At 44.6% G+C, this 21687-nt stretch overlaps 1 protein-coding gene across 1 annotated transcript in view; it reads left to right on the top strand.

Moving 5' to 3' along the window:
* RTN4RL2 (reticulon 4 receptor like 2) overlaps positions 1 to 21376 on the top strand; it is a 96292-nt gene extending 74916 nt beyond the window's left edge. Inside the window, exons 2-3 of the mRNA XM_030190348.1 lie at positions 18114 to 18604; positions 20274 to 21376. Coding sequence (XP_030046208.1) covers positions 18114 to 18604; positions 20274 to 21116 — 1334 coding nt within the window. The 3' untranslated portion in view covers positions 21117 to 21376. The remainder of the gene's footprint in view (positions 1 to 18113; positions 18605 to 20273) is intronic.
* Positions 21377 to 21687: the final 311 nt, after the last annotated feature.

Raw genomic sequence — 21687 nt, 5'->3', positions numbered from 1 at the left:
TTTTTCTCTGTTTTCTATGTTTCTACCTACTTTCCTTTATATAATAGGTTCCAAGTAGGTGCCTTCTTGGTGTCTAAAAGTAGGTGTCCCTGTGGCTAATTCTATAACATGGTGCTACTAAAAGCGCTAGTTATGGCATATCTTTCAAGCCTATTTGTAAAAAAGTAGCATACCACTATTTATATGCTTTCCTGTCGCCTAAAATTAGGTGGTTCTTTATAGAATTCCCCCCCCCCCCCCCCATAGAGTACATGCATACATTTACAGGTTTTTAGAACAGGTATACATTTGTGCACTACTGGGGATTATTATACCAGTCTATTTTGTAAAGGCATATAGATGACTATCCTGCTTATTTTCGAAGGAGAAGGCCAGCCTTCTTCTGACACAAATCGGGAGATGGCCGGCCTTCTCCTAAAGCCAGCCAAATCGGTATAATTGAAAGCCGATTTTGGCCGGCTTCAACTGCTTTCTGTCGCAGGGCCGGCCAAAGTTCAAGGGGGCATGTCAGCAGTGTACCAAAGGCGGGATGGGGGCGTGGTTAAGAGATGGCCGGCCTCGGCCGATAATAGAAAAAAGAAGGCCGGCCCTGATGAATGCATTTGGCCGACTTTACTTGGTCCCTTTTTGTTCATGACCAAGCCTTGAAAAGGTGCCCGAACTGACCAGATGACCACCGGAGGGAATCAGGGATGACCTCCCCTTACTCCCCCAGTGGTCACCAACTCCCTCCCACCCAAAAAAAAAATATATATATTTTTTTTTGCCAGCCTCTATGCCAGCCTCAAATGTCATACCCAGGTCCATCACAGCACTATGCAGGTCCCTGGAGCAGTTTTTAGTGGGTACTGCAGTGCACTTCAGGCAGGCGGACCCAGGCCCATCCCCCCCTACCTGTTACACTTGTGGTGATAAATGGGAGCCCTCCAAAACCCACCCGAAACCCACTGTACCCACATCTAGGTGCCCCCCATTACCCTTTAAGGGCTATGGTAGTGTTATACAGTTGTGGATAGTGGATTTTGTTTTGGGGGGGTTGGGGTGCTCAGCACATAAGGTAAGGGAGCTATGCACTTGGGATCAATTTGTGAAGTCCACTGCAGTGCCCCCTAGGGTGCCTGGTTGGTGTCCTGGCATGTGAGGGGAACCAGTGCACTACAAATGCTTGCTCCTCCCATGACCAAATGGCTTGGATTTGGCCGGTTTTGAGATGGCCGCCATTAGTTTCCATTATCGGCGAAAACCAATGGCGGCCATCTCTAACGCCGGCAATCTCTAAGGGCAGACCGTATTATCGAAACGAAAGATGACCGGCCATCTTGTTTCAATAATACAGTCGGGTACGCCGCTTTACAGGGCCATCATTAGAGATGGCCGCCCTTATAGATGGCCGCCCCCGTTTGATTATGGCCCTCCACGTTGCTTTTATAAAATAGGTTTAACAGGAGCATTATGAGTAATTTTATAACAAGCCATCTATAAAAATTTCTGTTTCTATAAGATTCATTTCTCCTCCAGCTCTTGAGATATACAGTTTTAGTATAAACTGATTCTTATAGATTATCTCATGAGTATGGAGGAGTTTTTTTGTTTGTGCATCCAGTTTTCAAGATCTTTATGAGGCCATTTTACAATTCCAAAGCTATTTCAGAGTATGAGAATTGGAAGCTGATTAATGACTTGCAACTTATTCTGTGGTGCTAAAAGCAGTATTCAGTATCAGTTTCCTGTATTATTCTTTGTTGATTTTTTCTCTCAGTACTTTATACTGAACTATTGCTCCACACTCTTTTCCTGGATATTTTTTACACTACCCTGCTCAAGTTCCTTCATGTCACAATCTTCAGTCAGAGAGATGTCTTCCATTTTACTCAGTTTTACTTTGAGCAAGGTTCCCTTAGAACTTTTTTCTAGGCCAATAGCAATTCTGATGTCATTTAAGAAGTTTTCACTACTTGGAGTTCTGTTGAGTGATAATCACAAGATTTATGTAGCTTCAAATCATCTACAAACAGTAGGGGCAATGTTATCTCTTATTTATTAATATCTCTAAGATTAAGGTTAAATTCATGGCCCAAGGAGTTAATAATAGTACTCAGTGAATTTAGGGCCAGACAAAACAAGAGTGATGAAAGGGAATCTCCTTGAAATATTCCTTGCCAGATCTTATTAGGCATGACAAATTATCCATCTTCATGCTTCAGATGGAGGCATGGAGCATAGTTTGTCACTTTTCATGTTGAACTTCATGTGCTTAATCAATTCAGGCTTATTTTATATATTTCAAGACAGTTTATCATCCCAAGAGCGTGGGATGCTATCAAAAGCACAGTCAGTCCATGCTTTACAGAGATTTCCGTTTTTTTCACAGCTGGCCACGATGTCTTTATTTTTGCCCTTCTGCAATCATGATATATATATTTTATAGGTATTTATTGCAATGGACAGTTTGTAGATTGTAAGTACTCAAATGTTTGGTCTGTACTTTTTGGATGTATTACTTGGGTTTCCCTTAGAGCTTGCATTGTACCAAAGAAGGCATCCTTCTGGAGTTCATTGGATCAATAGCACAAGCTCAAATGAGAGGCCTCTAAGCAAATTTTTGCTAAGGACCCCAATGGTGGTAGTGATGCGGGATCTCTTCTTTCCTCTTCTCCTCTACCAGCCTCAGGAGGCAGATCACGGCAACTGCTAAATTTTTGTCAATAAGGATGTCACGCCATCTCCTGTCAGCTTTCATCTTTTAAATTGCTTTAGGCCACCAGCAAAGGGAGAAGCACTTAAGCGCTTAATCTCCTGTTGCTGAACCAAATCCTTGCAATAACAGCCACATGATTTTGCTGCTTTTTGTTTACCAGTGATGTCGTCAATGCCAGACACTGTGGCCTGTTTTCAGCAGTAACTCATGAAAACAGCAGTACTTTCTCTGTTCTTCTGTGTTATGTTTGCTGCATATTACAGAGGATGGTACCTCGGGAGCCTCACTGGAGTCAATAGAATAGCCAGCTCACTCAGGTAAACTGGAACAAACTGATCCAGACCTTATTCCTTCCCTTTGGATATATGGAGATGTAGTCTTACATTTCCTAAGGAAATCAGATCTATTATAGACCAATAAATGACTGATTCCCCATGGGATGTGCTTAATCTCACCACATTGCCCCCCTCCCCCCATTAATTTAAAGCCATGCTAATGAAATGTTATGTCTAAACCTCAGATCTTCACTATTTTTCAAGCGGGGGCCAGTTCACCAATAACAGTTCCATCACTGGACACAGTGAAAGACACCTTGTCAGTTTCCACCATCCATTCCCATCCCTTTCAAGGTAGTTCTTGCTCCTGCTCTAGTTTTTAATCTCTCTATATACATTCTCTGGAGACTTGCTTGTGGTGCCACCTTTGGAACAGCTGCACTGTTTTCTTCCAGCACCACATAGCTCATAGTAAGTCCAAAGTGCTTGCTGCTCTCTTAGTCTTGTATAGCAGAGTGGGATTTGGAGCAGCACATAGCTCAGACTCCCCGAGAGCTGTATGATACATGTATTAAACAGAATGCCAGCAGCAAATCTGAGGAAGAGGTGGAGGGAGACTGTGTACTGGGGAAAGAATCAGGGGGCCCCACTGGGTTGATGAGGCTGCCACTGTTCCCCACGTCTTGAAATGAAGAACACCTAGATAAACATCATATTGTCCTGGCTGTCTCACTAGATCTCTCTGCTGTATTTGATTTAGTGAACCATTCCCGTCTGCTCTCCCATCTTTCTTCTCTTGGTTTTACTGGTAATGTGTTAGCTTGGTTCACTTCTTTTCTTTCAGACCGCTCTTATAAGGTCATCACTACTTCTTCCACATCTTCTTCTCGTTCCCTTACCTGAGGAGGCCCCTCAGGGTTTTATTTTCCCCCCCCCCCCCCCCATTAATCTTTTCTTAAGCCCTCTTGCTACTGTTATTCAATCTACACCTCTCCTTTTCTGCCCAAATATCAAATGTGTGCAAATCTGGTTTCTACCTCCTCCGTCAACTGCATTCTGTCAGACGGTACTTTGACTATGACACTTTTCACTCACTTATTTTTTTCCCTACTGATTATTAAATTAGATTACTGTAACATAATTTACTTAGGCTCCTCTCACTCCCTTTTGAAAAAAAAATACAATCTCTTCAAAACACTGCCATCAGACTTCTGTGCCACGTTCAACAATTTGACCATATCTCGCCTTTGCTTCCGGACCAACACATTTTCAAATCACTCAAGATAGGCCTCCACCTTTACCTATCTTCCCTTACAATTCCAGATTCCCCAGCCCGTTTGCTCCGCTCTTTCAATGACCATTGTCTTGTGTTACCAGATCCTAAACAGGCCCATCTGGAGTCCACCAGGCATTGGGCTTTTCATTTTGAGGCTCCATTTCTTTGGAATTCATTGCCTCTTTTTATTCAAGCTGAACTGTTGTCTCTACCGCTTTTCCCCATTTTATACTTATATTTCACTGTCTGGTTATACCTTGTGTTGTTTTACTTTCCTGTCATATTTTATAGTTCCTTTCCTTGTTTACATTTCTAGAATGTAAACCGCTTTGATCTGCTAGCTAGTAAAAGCGGTATAGCAACTATAAACCAGTCGCCTGACCCCAAAGTGGGTGGGCTCTGGGCTGACCCACCCAGGCCCACCTGAAATCAGTGCTCTGTAGGCAAGACTGGTGGGGATCTGCAAGTCCCACCAGCAGAAAGAACACTTACATCCTGTGCAGCCAGCAGTGTCACTGAGCCACTGCTGCCCCACCCCTCGTGCATGCTCAGAGGCTGACCTGGATGTAAATGTTCTTTCTGCCAGGAGGAGATCTTCTGCTGACGGGGCTTGTGGATCCCCTGCCAGCTTAGGGGGAGAAGGAGGGCAGGGAGAGCAGTGGAGAGGGGCTGAGGAGGTCAGGGAAGAGATGAGTTTTCAGGCCCACCTTCTTTGGGCTCAGGTCCACCCTAAATTTGCCAGCTGGCTACGCTCCTACTACAAACTATGTAAACAAAACGTTTATTTTTAATTGTGTGACTGCAGATCAAAAACTGAAAATCAGTTATCTGGGACAATATTAAATGTTTCAAAAGAAAACCCAATCCAGAGGGGTAAGGGGGCAGTAAAGCACATAGGGCCAAATTCTATAACTGGCACCTTAAAAATCGGCACCGAAAAACCATGAGGTTAGCATTGTGTGCATAAATTCTATATTTCAACAATTTTTATTGATGACCAATCCAACAAGGCAAACATCCAACACTTAGAAAGGCATAACAATGATCATATACATATTCAAGAACCTCTACACTGTACAGCATTTCATCACATTTTTGAGTGTATTCTAATACAAAATCAATTCCCCCTAACCATCCCCAAATAACCCCCTCCAGCACCTCCCCCCTCATGAAAACTGGTCAAAGCTTTGACTGGGATCTTGGAGTTTGATAGACCCCAGCCACTCATCGATCGCAAACTACACCCCCTTCCCCCAAACCCCACCCCACCCCTGAAATGAGCATTTTATGAACCACCCTCTACCACCTAACTTGTAAAGCTATTCAATGAGCAGAAATGATTTTTGACTCTTTGGATGACCTCTGGCCCCATATGATTCCCATATCATCAACTCATGTAGTTTGTTCCTCCAGTACCATAAACTAGGTGCTTGTTCCCCCAGCCAATAATTAAGGATGTATTTATTCCCCACTATATATGCCTTCCTCAAGAATAGGATTTCCCCCTTCCCTCTGGTTCAATGGAGGCTGTATTAGAAAGTACCAGCCCCAAAGGAAAATCTAACTGGAGATACCCTGTCATGCCTGTCCAGAAAGATTTAATCTGCAAACACTGCCAAAACCCATGCAACAAAGAGGAACTTCTGGAGTGACACTTAGGACACTGAGAGGTAGACACAAATCCCACATGGAACACCCTTTGTCGTGAAAAATATGCTCTGTGCACTACCCGGAATTGATACTCCCATAGTTCCGCACTATGGACTGCCACCAGAATTCCCCATAGACCTCCCCGCAGAGATGACATGACAAGAGGACGCCCCAACTCCTCAGCCCATGTCTTCAACAACGCCACAGAAGATTTAATTGGTAAGTATGCACTAAGTCTCCTATGAAACCATGAAACTGACACCTGACCCTGGGCATCCCCTTCCAAGAACTGCTGAAGCCTAATTCCCACTGATAAGCCAAGAGTCAATGGAGCCAAGGAGCGCACATAATGAGATAATTGTAGATTGGCAAAATAATCCGACTCCCCACAAGAAAAACATTGTCTAAAATCTGCAGAATCCAAAAGAGAGCCATCTGGCTAAAGCAGATGTTCCACAAAAAAAATGCCCTGTGATTCCCTACGATGAAAAAGCGCCAAGTCCAGCCCTAAGCAAAATTCAGCATTACCCACTATTGGTAGAAGAGCCGTACACAGGGGATTCCTGCCCCAACTGAGCAGAAACTCCTTCCACGTTACCCAGACGGATCTCACAACAGGCCAGACTTAACCATCCCAGGGAGATCTGACCACCCTGCATGAAGGAGGTAGTGTAAGTGCCAAGGATGAAAATAATCCTGCTCAAAGACTACATCTGTGAACAATGTAGAGCCCAGGACCCAATCTCTGATGTGCATCAGAAGGCACACCTGATTATACTGCCTGAGGTCTGGTAATCCCAATCTACCCTGGCGCCATCTACCCAGAAGAAAGGCCCACCGTAATCTGGCCTTTCTCCCATTCCACAAAAATTTTCCCAAAGTCTTTTTCAAAAGAAGCAATATCACATTGTAACAGGTGAAGAGAAAGGGCTTGAAGTGCAAATAGCCAACGCGGAAAGAGCACCATGCGAAACATGCATATTCTGCCCATTAAAGAAAGTGGTAAACCATGCCAGGCCTCCAACTGTGAGCTGGTCTCTCACAGTAAATTGCCAGCATTTAGGCGATACAGAGTAGTTGTACCCATGGTTAATAAAATGTATTGGGAAGGAAGCAGACCAGGTCGCTTGTAAAGAAGCTGGACTCCCTAACGCTTCCGATTTATCATAGTTCAAGCAGAACCCCAAGAAATCGCCATATTCTCTAAACTTTCCAGCAGGGCTGGAAGAGATGTCTGTGGATCAATCAAATACACCAATAAGTCATCCGCAAAAGCAGCAATTTTAAACTCATGATGTCTAGTGGCACTCTTCAGGGGTGGCATCTCCCCAGTCTTCGGGGAGCGGCCACCCTGTTTGCGGCATTTACTTGTTTGGTCATGCTCCAAATCCGACAGCGGTAGCAATTCCCATACATTGCCTTGCTGCCAGCACCCACCTCTTCCCTTTACTGCAGCCGCCTCTCTGATGTAACTTCCTGTTTTGTCAGAGCCACAGTAAAGGGAAGACACGGGTGCCGGCAGCAGGGCAACCTACGCGAATTGCTGCCGCTGACGGGTTTGGAATGTGACAAAACAGGTAAAAACCATGAACAAGGGGGCAGCATCTTGACCTGGGAGGGCAGCTTCTTAGCTCCGCCTCAGGAGGCATCTTGCTTTGGGCCTGCACTGTGTGTAGCTTGGAATGTTCTATGGCAACCAGGGTGCATTTCCTGCAGAAATGCAATGGATGCCTGCCTTTTGTTAAGAGTATGAAGTATCTTCTATTAATTAATTTATTTATTATTTTAATGATAATACAAAGAATACATCTTTGAAAAGATACACCAGATATAAACACAAATACACTAAAGAATATAATATACATAGAAAACATCTCTACAATCTGGTTACAACAGTCCACCAAAAAGAGAAGGAGTGGGATTCAAGATTGATTAAACCAAAGGAAGTTGGTACTATTAACTTAAAGTTTAAGGAAAAACAAGCAGTGGTACTCCTTAATTTACAGAACCATAAACCAGAGATGGAATTAGCATTGGTTTTTCTTCATATCAAGGAATGACCTTAATTGTTCAGGCTCAAAGAATATATATTTTTTATCCTTGAATATCAGAATACACTTGCAAGGGAATCGTAATTGGAAAACTGCTCCAACATTTAAAGATTCTTGCCTCATATCCAGGAACTTTTTCCGCCTTTGCTGAGTCCAACGAGCAATGTCTGGGAACACAGAGACTTTGCTTCCTTTAAACTCAGGATAAATTTTTTAAAAATAAAGTCTCAATAAAGATTCTTTATCTTGTAAGAAAACAAAAGATACAATCAATGTCGCTCTGGTTTCTGTATTATTCACAGACTGCTCCAAAAAGTTTGTCAAATCCAGCGTTTCAGGAGGAATGTCCTGTTTAGAAGTAACTTGAGGTAAAGGAGGTTTCTTTTCCAAATAGTAAATCTTTTGAAGAGGAGGGAGTGTTTGATCTGAATAATTGTATATTTCTTTAAGAAACTTAGCAAACATATCCTTTGGGGCAACAAATTGAGATTTTGGAAAGTTTAAGAATCATAGGTTTAGATTTCTTGATAAATTTTCCATATTCTCTATTTTTCTTTGTATAGAGGCACAATCTCCTACAATATGAACTTGTTGTTGAGATATTTTCCCAATTTGCATCTCTAGGTCAGTCTGCTTTATTATTACTCCCTCCATTTGTCTTTTAAGAGATTTTATCTGAGAAGAATTGTTCAAGGATAACGTTATGAAAGAGGTACAGACCTTGTGAAGCAATTCCAATGCTGTCCAAATCGATTCCAGCGACACCTCTTGGGGCTTGACTAAGGGTTGTATCGCCAATACGCAAGCAGAAACTTCTTCTGGCGTAGTTGTTTCAGGCAATCCCCCAGTAGTCTCCCCTGTTGGCATTCCTGGCGTTCGCTGGGCTCCCTCAGCTAGCCCCAGGATCTCTCTGGGCTCCGCTATCGCTTCTGGGGAAGGCCACTCCTTCGAAGCCCCACTAGTCTCGGGGTTCGGTACAGTTCCTCCAGGTGCGTGCAAAAGCGTCGGGGTCACAGGTCCTAACGGACTAAGTGAAAGTTCGCTCTCCTGAGCAGAGCTCTTCCCTGCTCCGCTAGCGGATGCGTCCGAAGTTGGAGTCGATACCAGAAATGTAGTCAATGACTGCTGCCCAGGCAAGGTAGGGATTTGCTTCGGGAGGGGTGGTCCCCTTAGCTTCCCTTTCCTTTTCGGCATGTTTAACTAAGAAAATCATCAAAGAAAAATTTTCTTTTTGGGAGCGCCTTTGCTACACGTCCTGCTTGGACGCCATCTTGAATCATATGAATTATCTTCTGCCTTTTAATAGGGGAATCTATACCTCCCACATTCCATGTTATAACATTAAACCGTGCCACTTCTGCCCAACTGTAAGCCAACTGGTCAAAAAGTATAACTCACCAAAGACCAAGGGGGCTGTCCCAGCCTCCCCCCCTCCTAATCCCCTCCCTTCGTCCTCCTCCCTCAGGCTCATCACTTTGAATAATGTGCCCAAGATTCCCATCGCCCTCGCTAATATATACCTTAAAAAAAAAAAGAATAGAACAGAAAAATAGATAAAATGCATTAGTTCATCAAATCAGCAGCATATGTCCAAGTAAATCCAAATAATGAGCTGCATGTCCCGTTGAATCCCATTGATGTACTGTATCTCTGAGGAAAAGCAGCCGACAGTAATACAAACAAAAAAAAAACCTGAAAATGAAAATAAAATGTCTTAAATGTCACCATAAAAAAAATGACTTAACGGTCACCCCATATCAAAACATCCATGACAAAATGCCACCAGACCAAATTTTACCCTTACTTAGGGCAAATGAAATCAGTTGAAACACCTGGGGGACCCCACGTCTATCCATAGGGTCCATCCCAGTAACAAGAAAGAACAACAAAAATACAGTCCTAAACTCCATCATGTGGCTTTAACCTTTGACTTCTTTGCCTCTCAAGAATTCCTGTGCTGAAGAGACTGACTCAAAGAGGTTACACTGCCCGTTATAGTTGATCCTTAACTTTGCAGGATAATGGAGAGCAAACTTAATTTGCCATGCATGAAATGCTGTGCAGACCAGGGCGAAGGCTCTACGCAGGGCCTGAACCTGCATCGAATAGTCTTGACAACACAAGATTTTTGCCTCATTATAGGCAAGCTCAGTCCCAGTTCTAATCTTCTGTAATATGGCTTGCTTATGGGCAAAATTCAGGACCCTGAAGATTACCACCCGTGGACGATCTGTTGCTTGGCGCTGCACTTCTGGCCTACGCACTCTGTGCACCCAAAGGGGCCCTAAATGGTCACCGAGCTGAAGCTTTTGCGGTATCCACGTTTCTAAAAAAGTCTGCAGATCACAGTCCAGCAAAGATTCTGGGAGACCCACCAACTTGAGATTATAAATTCTCGATCTGCTCTCCAAGCCGTGCTGCTCCAAGGCACCTTTCCACTTCAGAAGCTGTTGGTGGGCCTGCGACAAGGAGTTGGTTTGATCTTCCAGGTCTCCGGTCTTTTGGAGTTGCGCATTTAGTTCTAAAGCAAACACATCCAATCTCTCGTGAGCCTCTTTGGCTCTGTCAAAGATTTGCTGCAGTTTTTTGTCCAGTGCCACTTCCACTGCAGCGGAGATAATGGAAGGACTCAGAGGCAAGGGTGGAGCCGCCATCTTGCTTTCCTGAGCACGCTGCTTATCCTGGTCTTTCGCTTTCAGTGATCTAGCTGCCATCACACACCAAAAAGTACACTAGAATAGCGAGTGGCATCCCATAAGCAGGAGGTAAGGTTAATTCACAACTTTGGTGATGCAAAAAGCAGATTAACAGCGACAGAAGTCTGGGCATATAAGTACATAAGTAATGCCACACTGGGAAAAGACCAAGGGTCCATCGAGCCCAGCATCCTGTCCACGACAGCGGCCAATCCAGGCCAAGGGCACCTGGCAAGCTTCCCAAACGTACAAACATTCTATACATGTTATTCCTGGAATTGTGGATTTATGGACTTGTCCTTTAGGAAACCGTCTAACCCCTTTTTAAACTCTGTTAAGCTAACCGCCTTCACCACGTTCTCCGGCAACGAATTCCAGAGTTTACGCGTTGGATGAAGACAAATTTTCTCCGATTTGTTTTAAATTTACTACACTGAGTTTCATCGCATAGAGGAGCTGCGCTTTTCAGCTACTGCTCTCTCTCATCCCATCATATGACCTCAAATTCCAATTAAAGCCAATTAATGCCACTAATTGGTTGCTAAGTACCAATTATTGGCACTGATTAAGTTGTTAATCAATTAAGCTGTGTGCACAATTTGGCCATGTGGCCAAGTTAGCTCACACAACTTATGGCACCATGAATAGAATTTGGGGGATAATTCAGTGCCCTCTTCAGGGAAATCAGAGCAATGGGGCACAGGCAGGGCTGGCTCACTCCCTTGGGGTTGAACTCTGAATTGGTAACTCTCAATACACTGTGCTCAGTCCATAGGGCTTTATTGCTCTGTTTGTGTTTCAGCTAAGTACAAAAATGCAACAGACATAGTTATTTGGAGTGGTTAAACTGGTAAAACATGGGATTTCTCAGAGATTAACTCCTATGCAGTCTGCATGAGACCACTCAGAGGCAAACTCAACCTCCTTTGTAGCTGATCGTGCATTGAAAATCTAAAGAGGATAGAAATCCTTGAGGGTTTAAGCCAGACTTCTGCTCTAATGTATGTGACTGCCTTCTTAAGCCTTTGGCAGCGTACTAGAAATGAAAGTTATGAAAGCATACCAATACCCTTGGGCACTGTCTAGGATTTTATGTGATATGTTCTGATTATTATTTACTAATTTTTAAACTTTTTTTTTTACACCATTTCTGCTTTTGTCAGGGATTTCCTGACACTTGTGCTGCTGGGAGCTGTCAGACATCTGTTCGTTTGAGGTTGACTTCTAATAATTTTCCTACTGCTAAAAAACCCTCTGATAGCTTTTCTTTATTCAGGATATCACTCTTTCAATGTCTCCTGATTCAAGTGATGTTGGAGAGGCAGCTTTTCTGCATTGGCGGCAGGCAGTCCTGGGGTCCAGCCATGGCAGGATGGCTTCCTGCCTGGATCCCACTTACAAGAACCGGCTGCCAACATACCAGCCTGAGAATCGTGCTCTTGGGCAAGCCCAGTGTGTGCCTAGCAGAAAGAGCAGTCTTAGGGTTGGCAGCTGGCTCTGTTCTTCCCTGAACAAGCTGATTCAGTCCTGATTTTAACACACTGTGCATGTAGTATTTCTTTTTCCAAGTCAGTAGTTCCCAAACCTGTGCCACTGACCCACAGTCAGCTGGTTTTTCAGGCTATTCATAGTGAATATGGCGCATAAGTTTGCCAACTGGATCCAGGGTCACCCAACAGGGTTTATCCAGTCCTGCGTTTACCCTAGTCCAGTGGTTCCCAAACATGGTCCTGGAGGCAACCCAGCCAGTTACACAATATCCAGTTACACAATATTGATTGGCTCACCTTTACCCACTGAATGCAAATCTTTCTCATGAATATTCATTATGGATATCCTGAAAACCTGACTGGCTGGGGTGCCTCCAAGACCAGGTTTGCGAACCACTGGAATAGGGAAATCAGGTTCCAGAGGTGATCTGGGAAATTACAGACCGGTGAGCTTGACATTGGTGCCAGTCAAAATGGTAGAGACTATTATAAAGAACAAAATTACAGAGCTTATTCAAAAGCATGGATTAATGAGACAAAGCCAACATGGATTTAGTGAAGGGAAATCTTGCATCACCAATCTACTACATTTCTTTGAAGGGGTGAACGAACATGTGGGTAAAGGCGAGCCGATCGATATTGTGTAACTTGATTTTCAAAAGGCGTTTGACAATGTACCTCATGAAAGACTCCATAGGAAATTGGAGAGTCATGGGATAGGAGGTAGTGTTCTATTGTGGATTAAAAATTGGTTAAAAGATAGAAAACAGAGAGTAGAGTTAAATGGTCAGTATTCTCAATGGAGAAGTGTAGATAGTGGGGTTCTGCAGGGATATATGTTGGGACCGCTGATTTTTAACATATTTATAAATGATCTAGATATGGGAATAACTAGTGAGGTAATTACATTTGCTGACGACACAAAGCTATTCAAAGTTGTTAAATTTCAAGAGGATTGTGAAAAATTGCAAGATGACCTTACGAGACAGGCTCATTTTCGAAAGAGAAGGATGCCCATCTTTTGACACAAATCGGGGTCGCCCAAATCGGTATAATCGAAAGACAATTTTGGACATCCCTAACTGTTTTCCATCGAAGAGGGACGGCCAAAGTTCCCGGGGCGTGTCGGAGGCGTAGAGAAGGTGGGACTTGGGCGTGCCTAACACATGGACGTCCTCGACCCATAATGGAAAAAAAGGGCGTCCCTGACAAGCACTTGGACGGCTTTACCTGATCCTGTTTTTCTTATGACCAAGGCACAAAAAGGTGCCCAAACTGACCAGATGACCACCAGAGAGAATTGGGGATGACCTCCCCTTACTCCCTAGATGGTCACTAACCCCCTCCCACCCTCAAAAAAAATCTTTTAAAATATTTTGTGCCAGCCTCAAATGACATACTCAGGTCCATCGCAGCAGTATGCAGGTCCCTGGAGCAGTTTTAGTGGGTGCAGTGCACTTCAGGCAGGCAGACCCAGGCCCTCAAAAACCCACCACAAACCCACTGTACCCATATCTAGGTGCCCCCTTCACCTGTAAGGGCTATGGTAGTGGTATACAGTTGTGTGTAGTGGGTTTTAGGGGGCTCAGCACACAAGGTAAGGGAGCTATGTACCTGGGAGCAATTTCTGAAGTCCACTGCAGTGCCCCCTAGGGTGCCCGGTTGGTGTCCTAGCTTGTCAGGGGGACCAGTGCACTATGAATGCTGGCTTTTCCCACAACCAAAGGACTTGCATTTGGTCGTTTCTGAGATGGACATCCTTGGTTTCCATTATCAACGAAAATCAGAAACGACCAAGTCTAAGGACGACCATCTCTAAAGACAACCTAAATTTCAGGATTTGGGCGTCCCTGACCGTATTATCGAAACGAAAGATGGATGTGCATCTTGTTTCGATAATACGGGTTTCCCCGCCCCTCCATCGGGATGTTTTGTGAGGACGTCCTCAGCAAAACTTGGGCGTGCCTTTCGATTATGCCCCTCCAGGCATCCAAATGGCAGATGATGTTTAATGTGAGCAAGTGCAAAGTGATGCATGTGGGAAAGAGAAACCCGAACTATAGCTACGTGATGCAAGGTTCCACGTTAGGAGTCACAGTGGAAAAGGATCTAGGAGTCACCGTTGATGATACTTTGAAACTTTCTGCTCAGAGTGCTGCGGCAGCAAAGAAAGCAAATAGACTGTAAGGTATTATTAGAAAAGGAATGAAAAATAAAAACATGGATGTTATAATGCCTTTGTATCACTCCATGGTGCTACTGCACCTTGAATACTATGTGCAATTCTAGTCATCGCATCTCAAAAAAGATATAGTGGAATTAGAAAAGGTTCAGAGAAGGGTGACAAAAATGATAAAGAGGATGGGGTGACTTCCCTATAAGGAAAGGCCGAAACGGCCTGAGCTCTTCAGCTTGGAGAAAAGACAGCTGAGGGGAGATATGATACAGGTATACAAAATACTGAGTGGAGTGGAATGGATAGACATGAATCGCTTGTTTACTCTTTCCAAAAATTCTAGGACTAGGGGGCACGCAATGAAGCTATAAAGTAGTACATTTAAAACAAATTGGAGAAAATATTTCTTCACTCAATGTGTAATTAAACTCTGGAATTCGTTGCCAGAGAATGTGGTAAAAGCAGTTAGCTTAGCAGAGTTTTAAAAAGGTTTGGATAGCTTCCTAAAAAGAAAAGTCATAAGCAATTATTAAAATGGACTTGGCAAAATCCACTGCTGGGATAAGTAGCATAAAATGTATTGTACTGTTTTGGGATCTTGCCTGGTACTTGTGACCTGGATTGGCCACTGTTGGAAACAGAATACTGGGCTTGATAGACCTTTGGTCTGTCCCAGCATTATGTACTTATGTAGATCTACAAGTCCCTCAGTACAATGGGGTATACCCGGGACTGGATCAAGCTTGTTGAGCAAATATGGTTCCAGTTGGCAGTCCTAATAAGATGTTTGCAGAGATGCCAAGTTACCCATTTCCAGCCTGGAGATTTGGGACATTCCTGGTTTTGAACCTACATTCAGGATGGGCAGAAATCCAGGACTGGCCCAGATTCTCCAGCCTGGAACTGGGTAACTTGGCAATTCTGAATTTTCATGTATTGGATCTCCAGTGTGCACAAATTTATCTCATGTATATTCATTACACATTTCTTGAAAACCCAGCTGGCTAGGGGGAGTCACCAGAACAGATTTGGGAACTACTGTCTTAAGAAAACAGGAATTTAAAGAAAAACCTAGTGAAGGAAAATCAGGACTGGATCAGTCTGTCTGGAAACTCTTTGCACCAAGTGACTGGACTCAGGCCATGCTCTCCTACAGGGCACAGATAAGTTAGTGTCCTTATTACTGTGTAGCACTGCCAAGCAGGGTTGCCATATAAAAAAAAAAAATTTGCACACAAAACAGCCCAAAACCCACCTAAAAACGCACACACCCCACCCCCGACGTCATCACCCTCGCCCCTTCCGTCATCACCCCCACCCCCGCCGTCATCAACCTTGCCCCTTCCGTCATCACCCCGCCCCCGCCGTCTTCGCCACGCCCAAAACGTCAGCAAACCCCGCCCAAAACGTCACAAACCCTGCCTCTGTTGCCATTAGCCCCACCCCCCACTGACCGAAAACCACCCCAAAACCCGCACAAAAAACCCAAAACCAGCCCAAAAAACTGCAACCCGCCGCAGGCAAAAGTTTCCCGCGGCGGGTTGCGGAAAACCACCCATCTGGCAAAGCTGCTGCCAAGTTACCCAGTTCCAAGAAGAAGATTTTTAAGCCAATCCTGACTTTCTGACAAACATATCATGATTCATTATGGGGCCTGCAGCATGGATTTCAATAATTAGAATCCAAGGAGGTTTGATTGATAGGAGATGGTGTCATGTGACAAGGCTGAAGCTGTCTACACCCAAGGAGGTTTAATTGCTCCCCTATGCGACTACCACAATCTTGATACACTCAAAATACATTACTTTGTAGGGCAGCAAGCTCCGCCTACTGGCTTCAGGCCCGATAATGGACAAGCGCACTCCTGCCATTTCCTGTCAATTAAACCTCCTTGGTAGAATCAGGGATGTGAATCCCACACTGCTTTGGGGTGTAACTTCAAAAGCAGGATTGGCCCAAAAATCTCCCACCTGGAACTGGGTAATTTGGCAGCAGAGGAACAAGACTGGATGCATCAGATCATCTACTTTATTTTTGCAGTAATGTCTAATCCTTTTGAATCACTGTTTAGGATAGCATTATGGAAATAATTCCTATTATACTCTAAGTTAACATATCAAATTGTCATATTCCATTGTAGTTGTTTATCTGATTATTAGCTGTCTCCAGAAAACAAATGACTGTTTGATATTATGCTGTCTACAGCTATAAAGACAATTCTTACACAATGGAAAAACATCACTAAACTCTCTTTTCAATTTTGGTGGAACTCTTTATGTCGACATGAATCTTATATTTCTGAAAGTCCCAAGCATTCTGTTAAACATAATACAATTTGGAAACCATTTAAATGCTTTTGTGATGCTATACATTAGAAATATTAATGTACAAGTATCATCTCTCTAAATAAAACGCACCTCCAACGTTCTAATGAAGCCACAAGTCTCCAAACGTTCTAATTTGTAGTTGTGTAGATCGCTGTTCCTCCATGAGTGTCACTGACACTCAACGAATCGCATCGCCCACCCGTTGCTATGCGACGAAACGTGACGTCAGATGCATCGCGAACCTATGCGAACGACCTGCAAGAAAGAAGGGAGGACTACCATCTCCCTGAGCCAGCCTGAACGTGCGAGGGAGGGAGGGAGACAGGCAGGCAGCCTGAACGTCGGAGGGTGGGAGGGAGGGAGCCAGCCAGCCAGCCTGAACGTGGGAGTGGGAGGGAGGGAGGGAGGGAGGGGGGGCCACTACCCTGAAAGGCGGAGGGAGGGGGACCACGACCCTGAAGCTGGGAGGGGGAGGGGGAGGGAAGACGGGGGGAGGAGGAAGGAGCGCGGGAGACGGAGGGGGGCCCCTGCCGCACCCTCTCACTCTTTCTCACACACACACTCTCAATCTCACACACACACTCTCACACAGACAGCCTCACTCTATGTCACACACACACACACTCGCACATTCACTCTGTCTCTCTCTCTCACACAGTCACTCTCACACACATTCTCTCAAACATACACACTCCAAGGAAATCCTTGCTAGCGCCCGTTTCATTTGTTACGGAAACGGGCCTTTTTTACTAGTTACATTATAATCTTATATCCTGCAATAACCAGCAAGTTCAATGTGGATAACAGCCAAAAGTCTGAAGAATTTTCCAGAGAATTTACAATTCAAGAAACAACCCCCAAACCACAGCAGCCCAAATAATCAATAACAGTCAACGATATGCTTGTTGATATCATTGTAATATTCCTGTTCTGTTCTCTTTCTTGTTATTCTAAAATTCTTTAATGAAGATGATTTGAACTCAGAAATGACTGGATGCATTCAAGCGGTTTTTAAGGTTGATATGGCAAGCCTATAAGCTCAGAGCAGTAAAATTAGAAGTCAATCAAACTGTCCTAAAAAATGGAGATGGTTGGTAACCCTGATGATTTTATTGGCAAAATGATTGTTTTTCTCTTTCAGAAAGCTTTCCAGGGCTGGTAACATTTTTTTTTTTACCAGCCCCATTCTATGTTTAAGTACAAAATGTGTGGCTGAAATTAGAGAATCCCTGCTTTTGATACAAGGGAATATTAAGGTTCCTGATCAGTGAGCCTCTATCTTAAAGTATTTTGGGAATTGTAATCCTGCCTTTGAGCTAAATGTTGGGAAAAGCAAGGACCAGATCATTGTGAATCTTGACCAAGCTTAGGTGGCAGCTCTGTAATAGCAGGGTCCTGGTACAGGAAAAGCTCTCTCATGCCCTAAACTGCCTTGCTGAAAGTTTTCTCACGCTTCCTTTCTCTCTTTCTTCAGGCTGCACTCGAGACGCTCTCTGGCTGCTGCTACTGCTGCTGGTATCCTGCCATCAAGGGTCCACAAGTTGCCCCAGCCTCTGCACCTGCTATTTTTCCCCTCCCACCGTCAGCTGCCAGTCCCACAACTTCTCTCGTGTACCACTGGGGATCCCTGTCAATGCACAGCGCATTTTCTTGCAGAACAACCTCATCAGGGACCTACGGGTGGGCACCTTCAGCCCCCATGTTGTCATGCTGTGGCTCTATTCCAACAATATCTCATCCATCCAGCCTGGCACCTTCCGGGAGCTCCGCAAGCTGGAAGAGCTGGACCTGGGCGACAATCGTCACCTGCGTTCGCTGGACCCTGAGACCTTCCGAGGCCTGGTGAAGCTCCAGTCACTGCACCTTTACCGCTGCCAGCTCAGCAGCCTGCCCAGCACCCTCTTCCGACACCTCTTCAGTCTACAGTACTTGTACCTGCAGGACAACCATCTCCTCTACCTGCAGGTAAAAGGAAGCACCATTTTGGCCCTAAATTTCATGGATCTTACTGTGACAATTCAATATATCCTCCCATCAAAAACAAGACACCAAGATAAGAGACAGGGGCGAGGAGTGTGACCATAGGCCAGGACTTTTTTGGCCTATATCTAGTTAAAATTTCTAGACACAGTTTCTTACAGCTACGATAATGCATCTTACTCTCTGCTTGCATCACCCCTGCCCTTCCAGTACAGATACCACCCCCCCCCCCCCCCCACACACACACACACAAATGCAGAACTACCAAGGCAACTCAGTCCTGCCCTACACCTCCCCCTCTCCTAGTACTGAGATCACCAACAACAATGCACCTCCGAGTAGCCTAGTGGTTAGGTCAGTGGACTTTGATCCTGGGGAACTGAGTTCGATTCCCACTGCAACTCCTTGTGACTCTGGCCAAGTCACTTAATCCTCCATTGCCCCTGCTACAAAAAACATAAGTATCTGAATATATGTAAACCGCTTTAAATGTAGAAATGTAGTTGCAAAAACCTCAGAAAGGCGGTATATCAAGTCCCATTTCCCTTCCCCTTCTGCCCTGTACCACACCCTATTCTCCTAATACTGAAACTCCCACATAACTCTGCTTGTGCATCTCACTCCTGCCCTGCACCACCCCCTGCTCCCCTAATTCAGAAACTTGCTACACAGCTCTGTTAATGCACCTCAGTCCTGCATCATATCACACCCTGCTGTCCTAGTACTGACATCACCACACAGTTCTGCCACTGCACCTCAGTTCTGCCTCACACCTCTCCCTGCTTTCCTAGCACTGAGGCCCCTACACAGCTCTGCCACCACACCTCAGTCCTGCCTTGCACCACCCCCTGATCTCCTAATACTGAGACTCCTACACAGCTTTGCCAATGCACCCCAGCCATCCCCCACACCACCCCCTGCTCTTCTAGTACTGAGATCACTACACACATCTGGCAATGCACCTCAGTCTTGCCCTACACCACCCCCAGCTCTCAAAGTACTGAGACTCCCACACAGATCTGCCAGTGCACTTCGGTTCCACCCTGTATCTGAGCATTTCTGTTCTCCTAGTACTGAGACCTGAGCAGCTTTTTTCTTCCTAACTAATAATTTCTCTTTTAATTGCTTGTGGACAGATTGCAGCTTTTAGCTTCATACCAAACACTCACTTCAATCCCACAAAATCCAGCTCAGGCTGAGCACTTAAAAGCAGATGAGAGATCGAAGAGGCTCTAGCTGCTTCACATTTAATAAGACAATCCCCCACCCCTATGTCCTCATCTCATACCCCAATATCTGAGCTTATTCAGAGAGAGTCTTTAATAATGTAAGAGCTGAGATGCAGGAAATATTTAACTCTCGCATCTCACTTTCTTTCCCTTTCTCTCTTTCTTAGTCTTTGATACAATTTCTTTCTCTCTGTGTCTCACACACTCTCTTCTCCTGTTCTATCCTTTTTGCTTATCTGTCCATTTGCTTGTTTTTTTGCCCTCTCACTGTCTCTCTTTTCTATTTTTTCATTCATAAATTTCTCCTTGTTTCCCTGGAGTCATTCTTTTCTTCTCAGTCCATTTCTTTCTTATTATATCCTCTCCTGCCCCATTTTCTCATTGCTCTTTCTCTATCTCACTCTCTCTTGTTCTCTCTCACCCAGGATGACCTCTTTGTGGATCTCTCGAATCTGACCCACCTCTTTCTGCATGGTAACCGAATCCGGGTTCTCTCTGAGAATGTATTCCGGGGTCTGACAGGCCTGGATCGCCTTTTGCTCCACATGAATCGCATCCATCAGATCCACCGCTGGGCTTTCCATGATCTCTACAAGGTCACCATCCTGTATCTCTTCAACAACTCACTGCCGGCCCTGTCTGGGGAGACCATGTCTGACCTGCCCTCTCTGGAGTTTTTGCGCCTCAACAACAACCCTTGGGCTTGTGACTGCCGGGCACGATCCCTCTGGAGCTGGTTCCAGAAGTTCCGGGTCTCCAGTTCTGAGGTCTCCTGTGTGACACCTTCTGACCGCAAGGGCATGGATCTGCGCTTCCTGCCCGAGTCCGACTTCCTCTCCTGCCCTTTGAGCAACCCCAACCAGGTCAGAACCAGCACCTTCAGCACCAAACTCAGATGGAAACCAATGGGACCAAGTAATGGGAACAGCAATGAGGTTCTCAGGGAAAGCAGCAACAACTCACTGAACAATCTCTATGGCCTGGCAGATGGCAGAACGGGCACTGGGGAGCCCAACCCCTCCTCCTTCTATAAAGACCTCCAATCAAATGATATTTACAGCCCTAAGTATGACTCCCCAACAGAGGAGGAGAATTATTGGGCCGGTTACGGCAATGAAGATGGACAATTGAGGGAGAACTGTATTGAGCTGGACTGTCCCCCCAGTTCTGGCACAGCAGTGGTCTCTCAGGGCCTGGGCCCCAGATGCCTCTCTCTAGTAGTGTTACTTCATATCTGGCTCCTCCTTCTGCAGCCTCAGGACCTTTGACCTTTTTATAACACCCAGTGACTACTTCTCCCCTTTTCCCTCAGGATACTAATTGGATGATGGAAGAGGTGGAACTTAGAGACCGTGGCCCTTAGATCTGGATGGGTCAGTGTGTGATTCTCAGAGCCAGCGTTATAGAACTGACACACCGCATAAATGGAGTTCTGGGGACAAAGGAACAGGAGCGTTCTGCCTTCATCCGTGGGATCAAAGCAAAGTTTTAAACAAAAGCAAATTAAATGCAAATATTTTCTATAAACCAAGAAAAGAAGCATAATTAAGTGCATATATATATATATAAATTATAATTATATATATAATTATAAAATTATAATTCTGCTTCAGACACTTTTCTGTAAGCCAATACTCTTTGTATCTTTGTTTAAACTGATTCTAATCAAACAGGTTCATTAAACACCTATGAACTGCATAATCCCTCATAGAATCCCTTTGATTGCAGGAACCTCTTATAGGTTCATTTTATGAGCCTTTTCTTACAGAGATACCTTATGATTACAGAAATCTCTATAAGATGGATGGACTATGATTGCAGAAACCTCTTTAAGAGGGA

Source organism: Microcaecilia unicolor, chromosome 1 (genome assembly GCF_901765095.1).
Source record: "Microcaecilia unicolor chromosome 1, aMicUni1.1, whole genome shotgun sequence".
NCBI classification, from domain to species: domain Eukaryota; kingdom Metazoa; phylum Chordata; class Amphibia; order Gymnophiona; family Siphonopidae; genus Microcaecilia; species Microcaecilia unicolor.
This window is presented reverse-complemented; position numbering and strand designations above follow the sequence as displayed.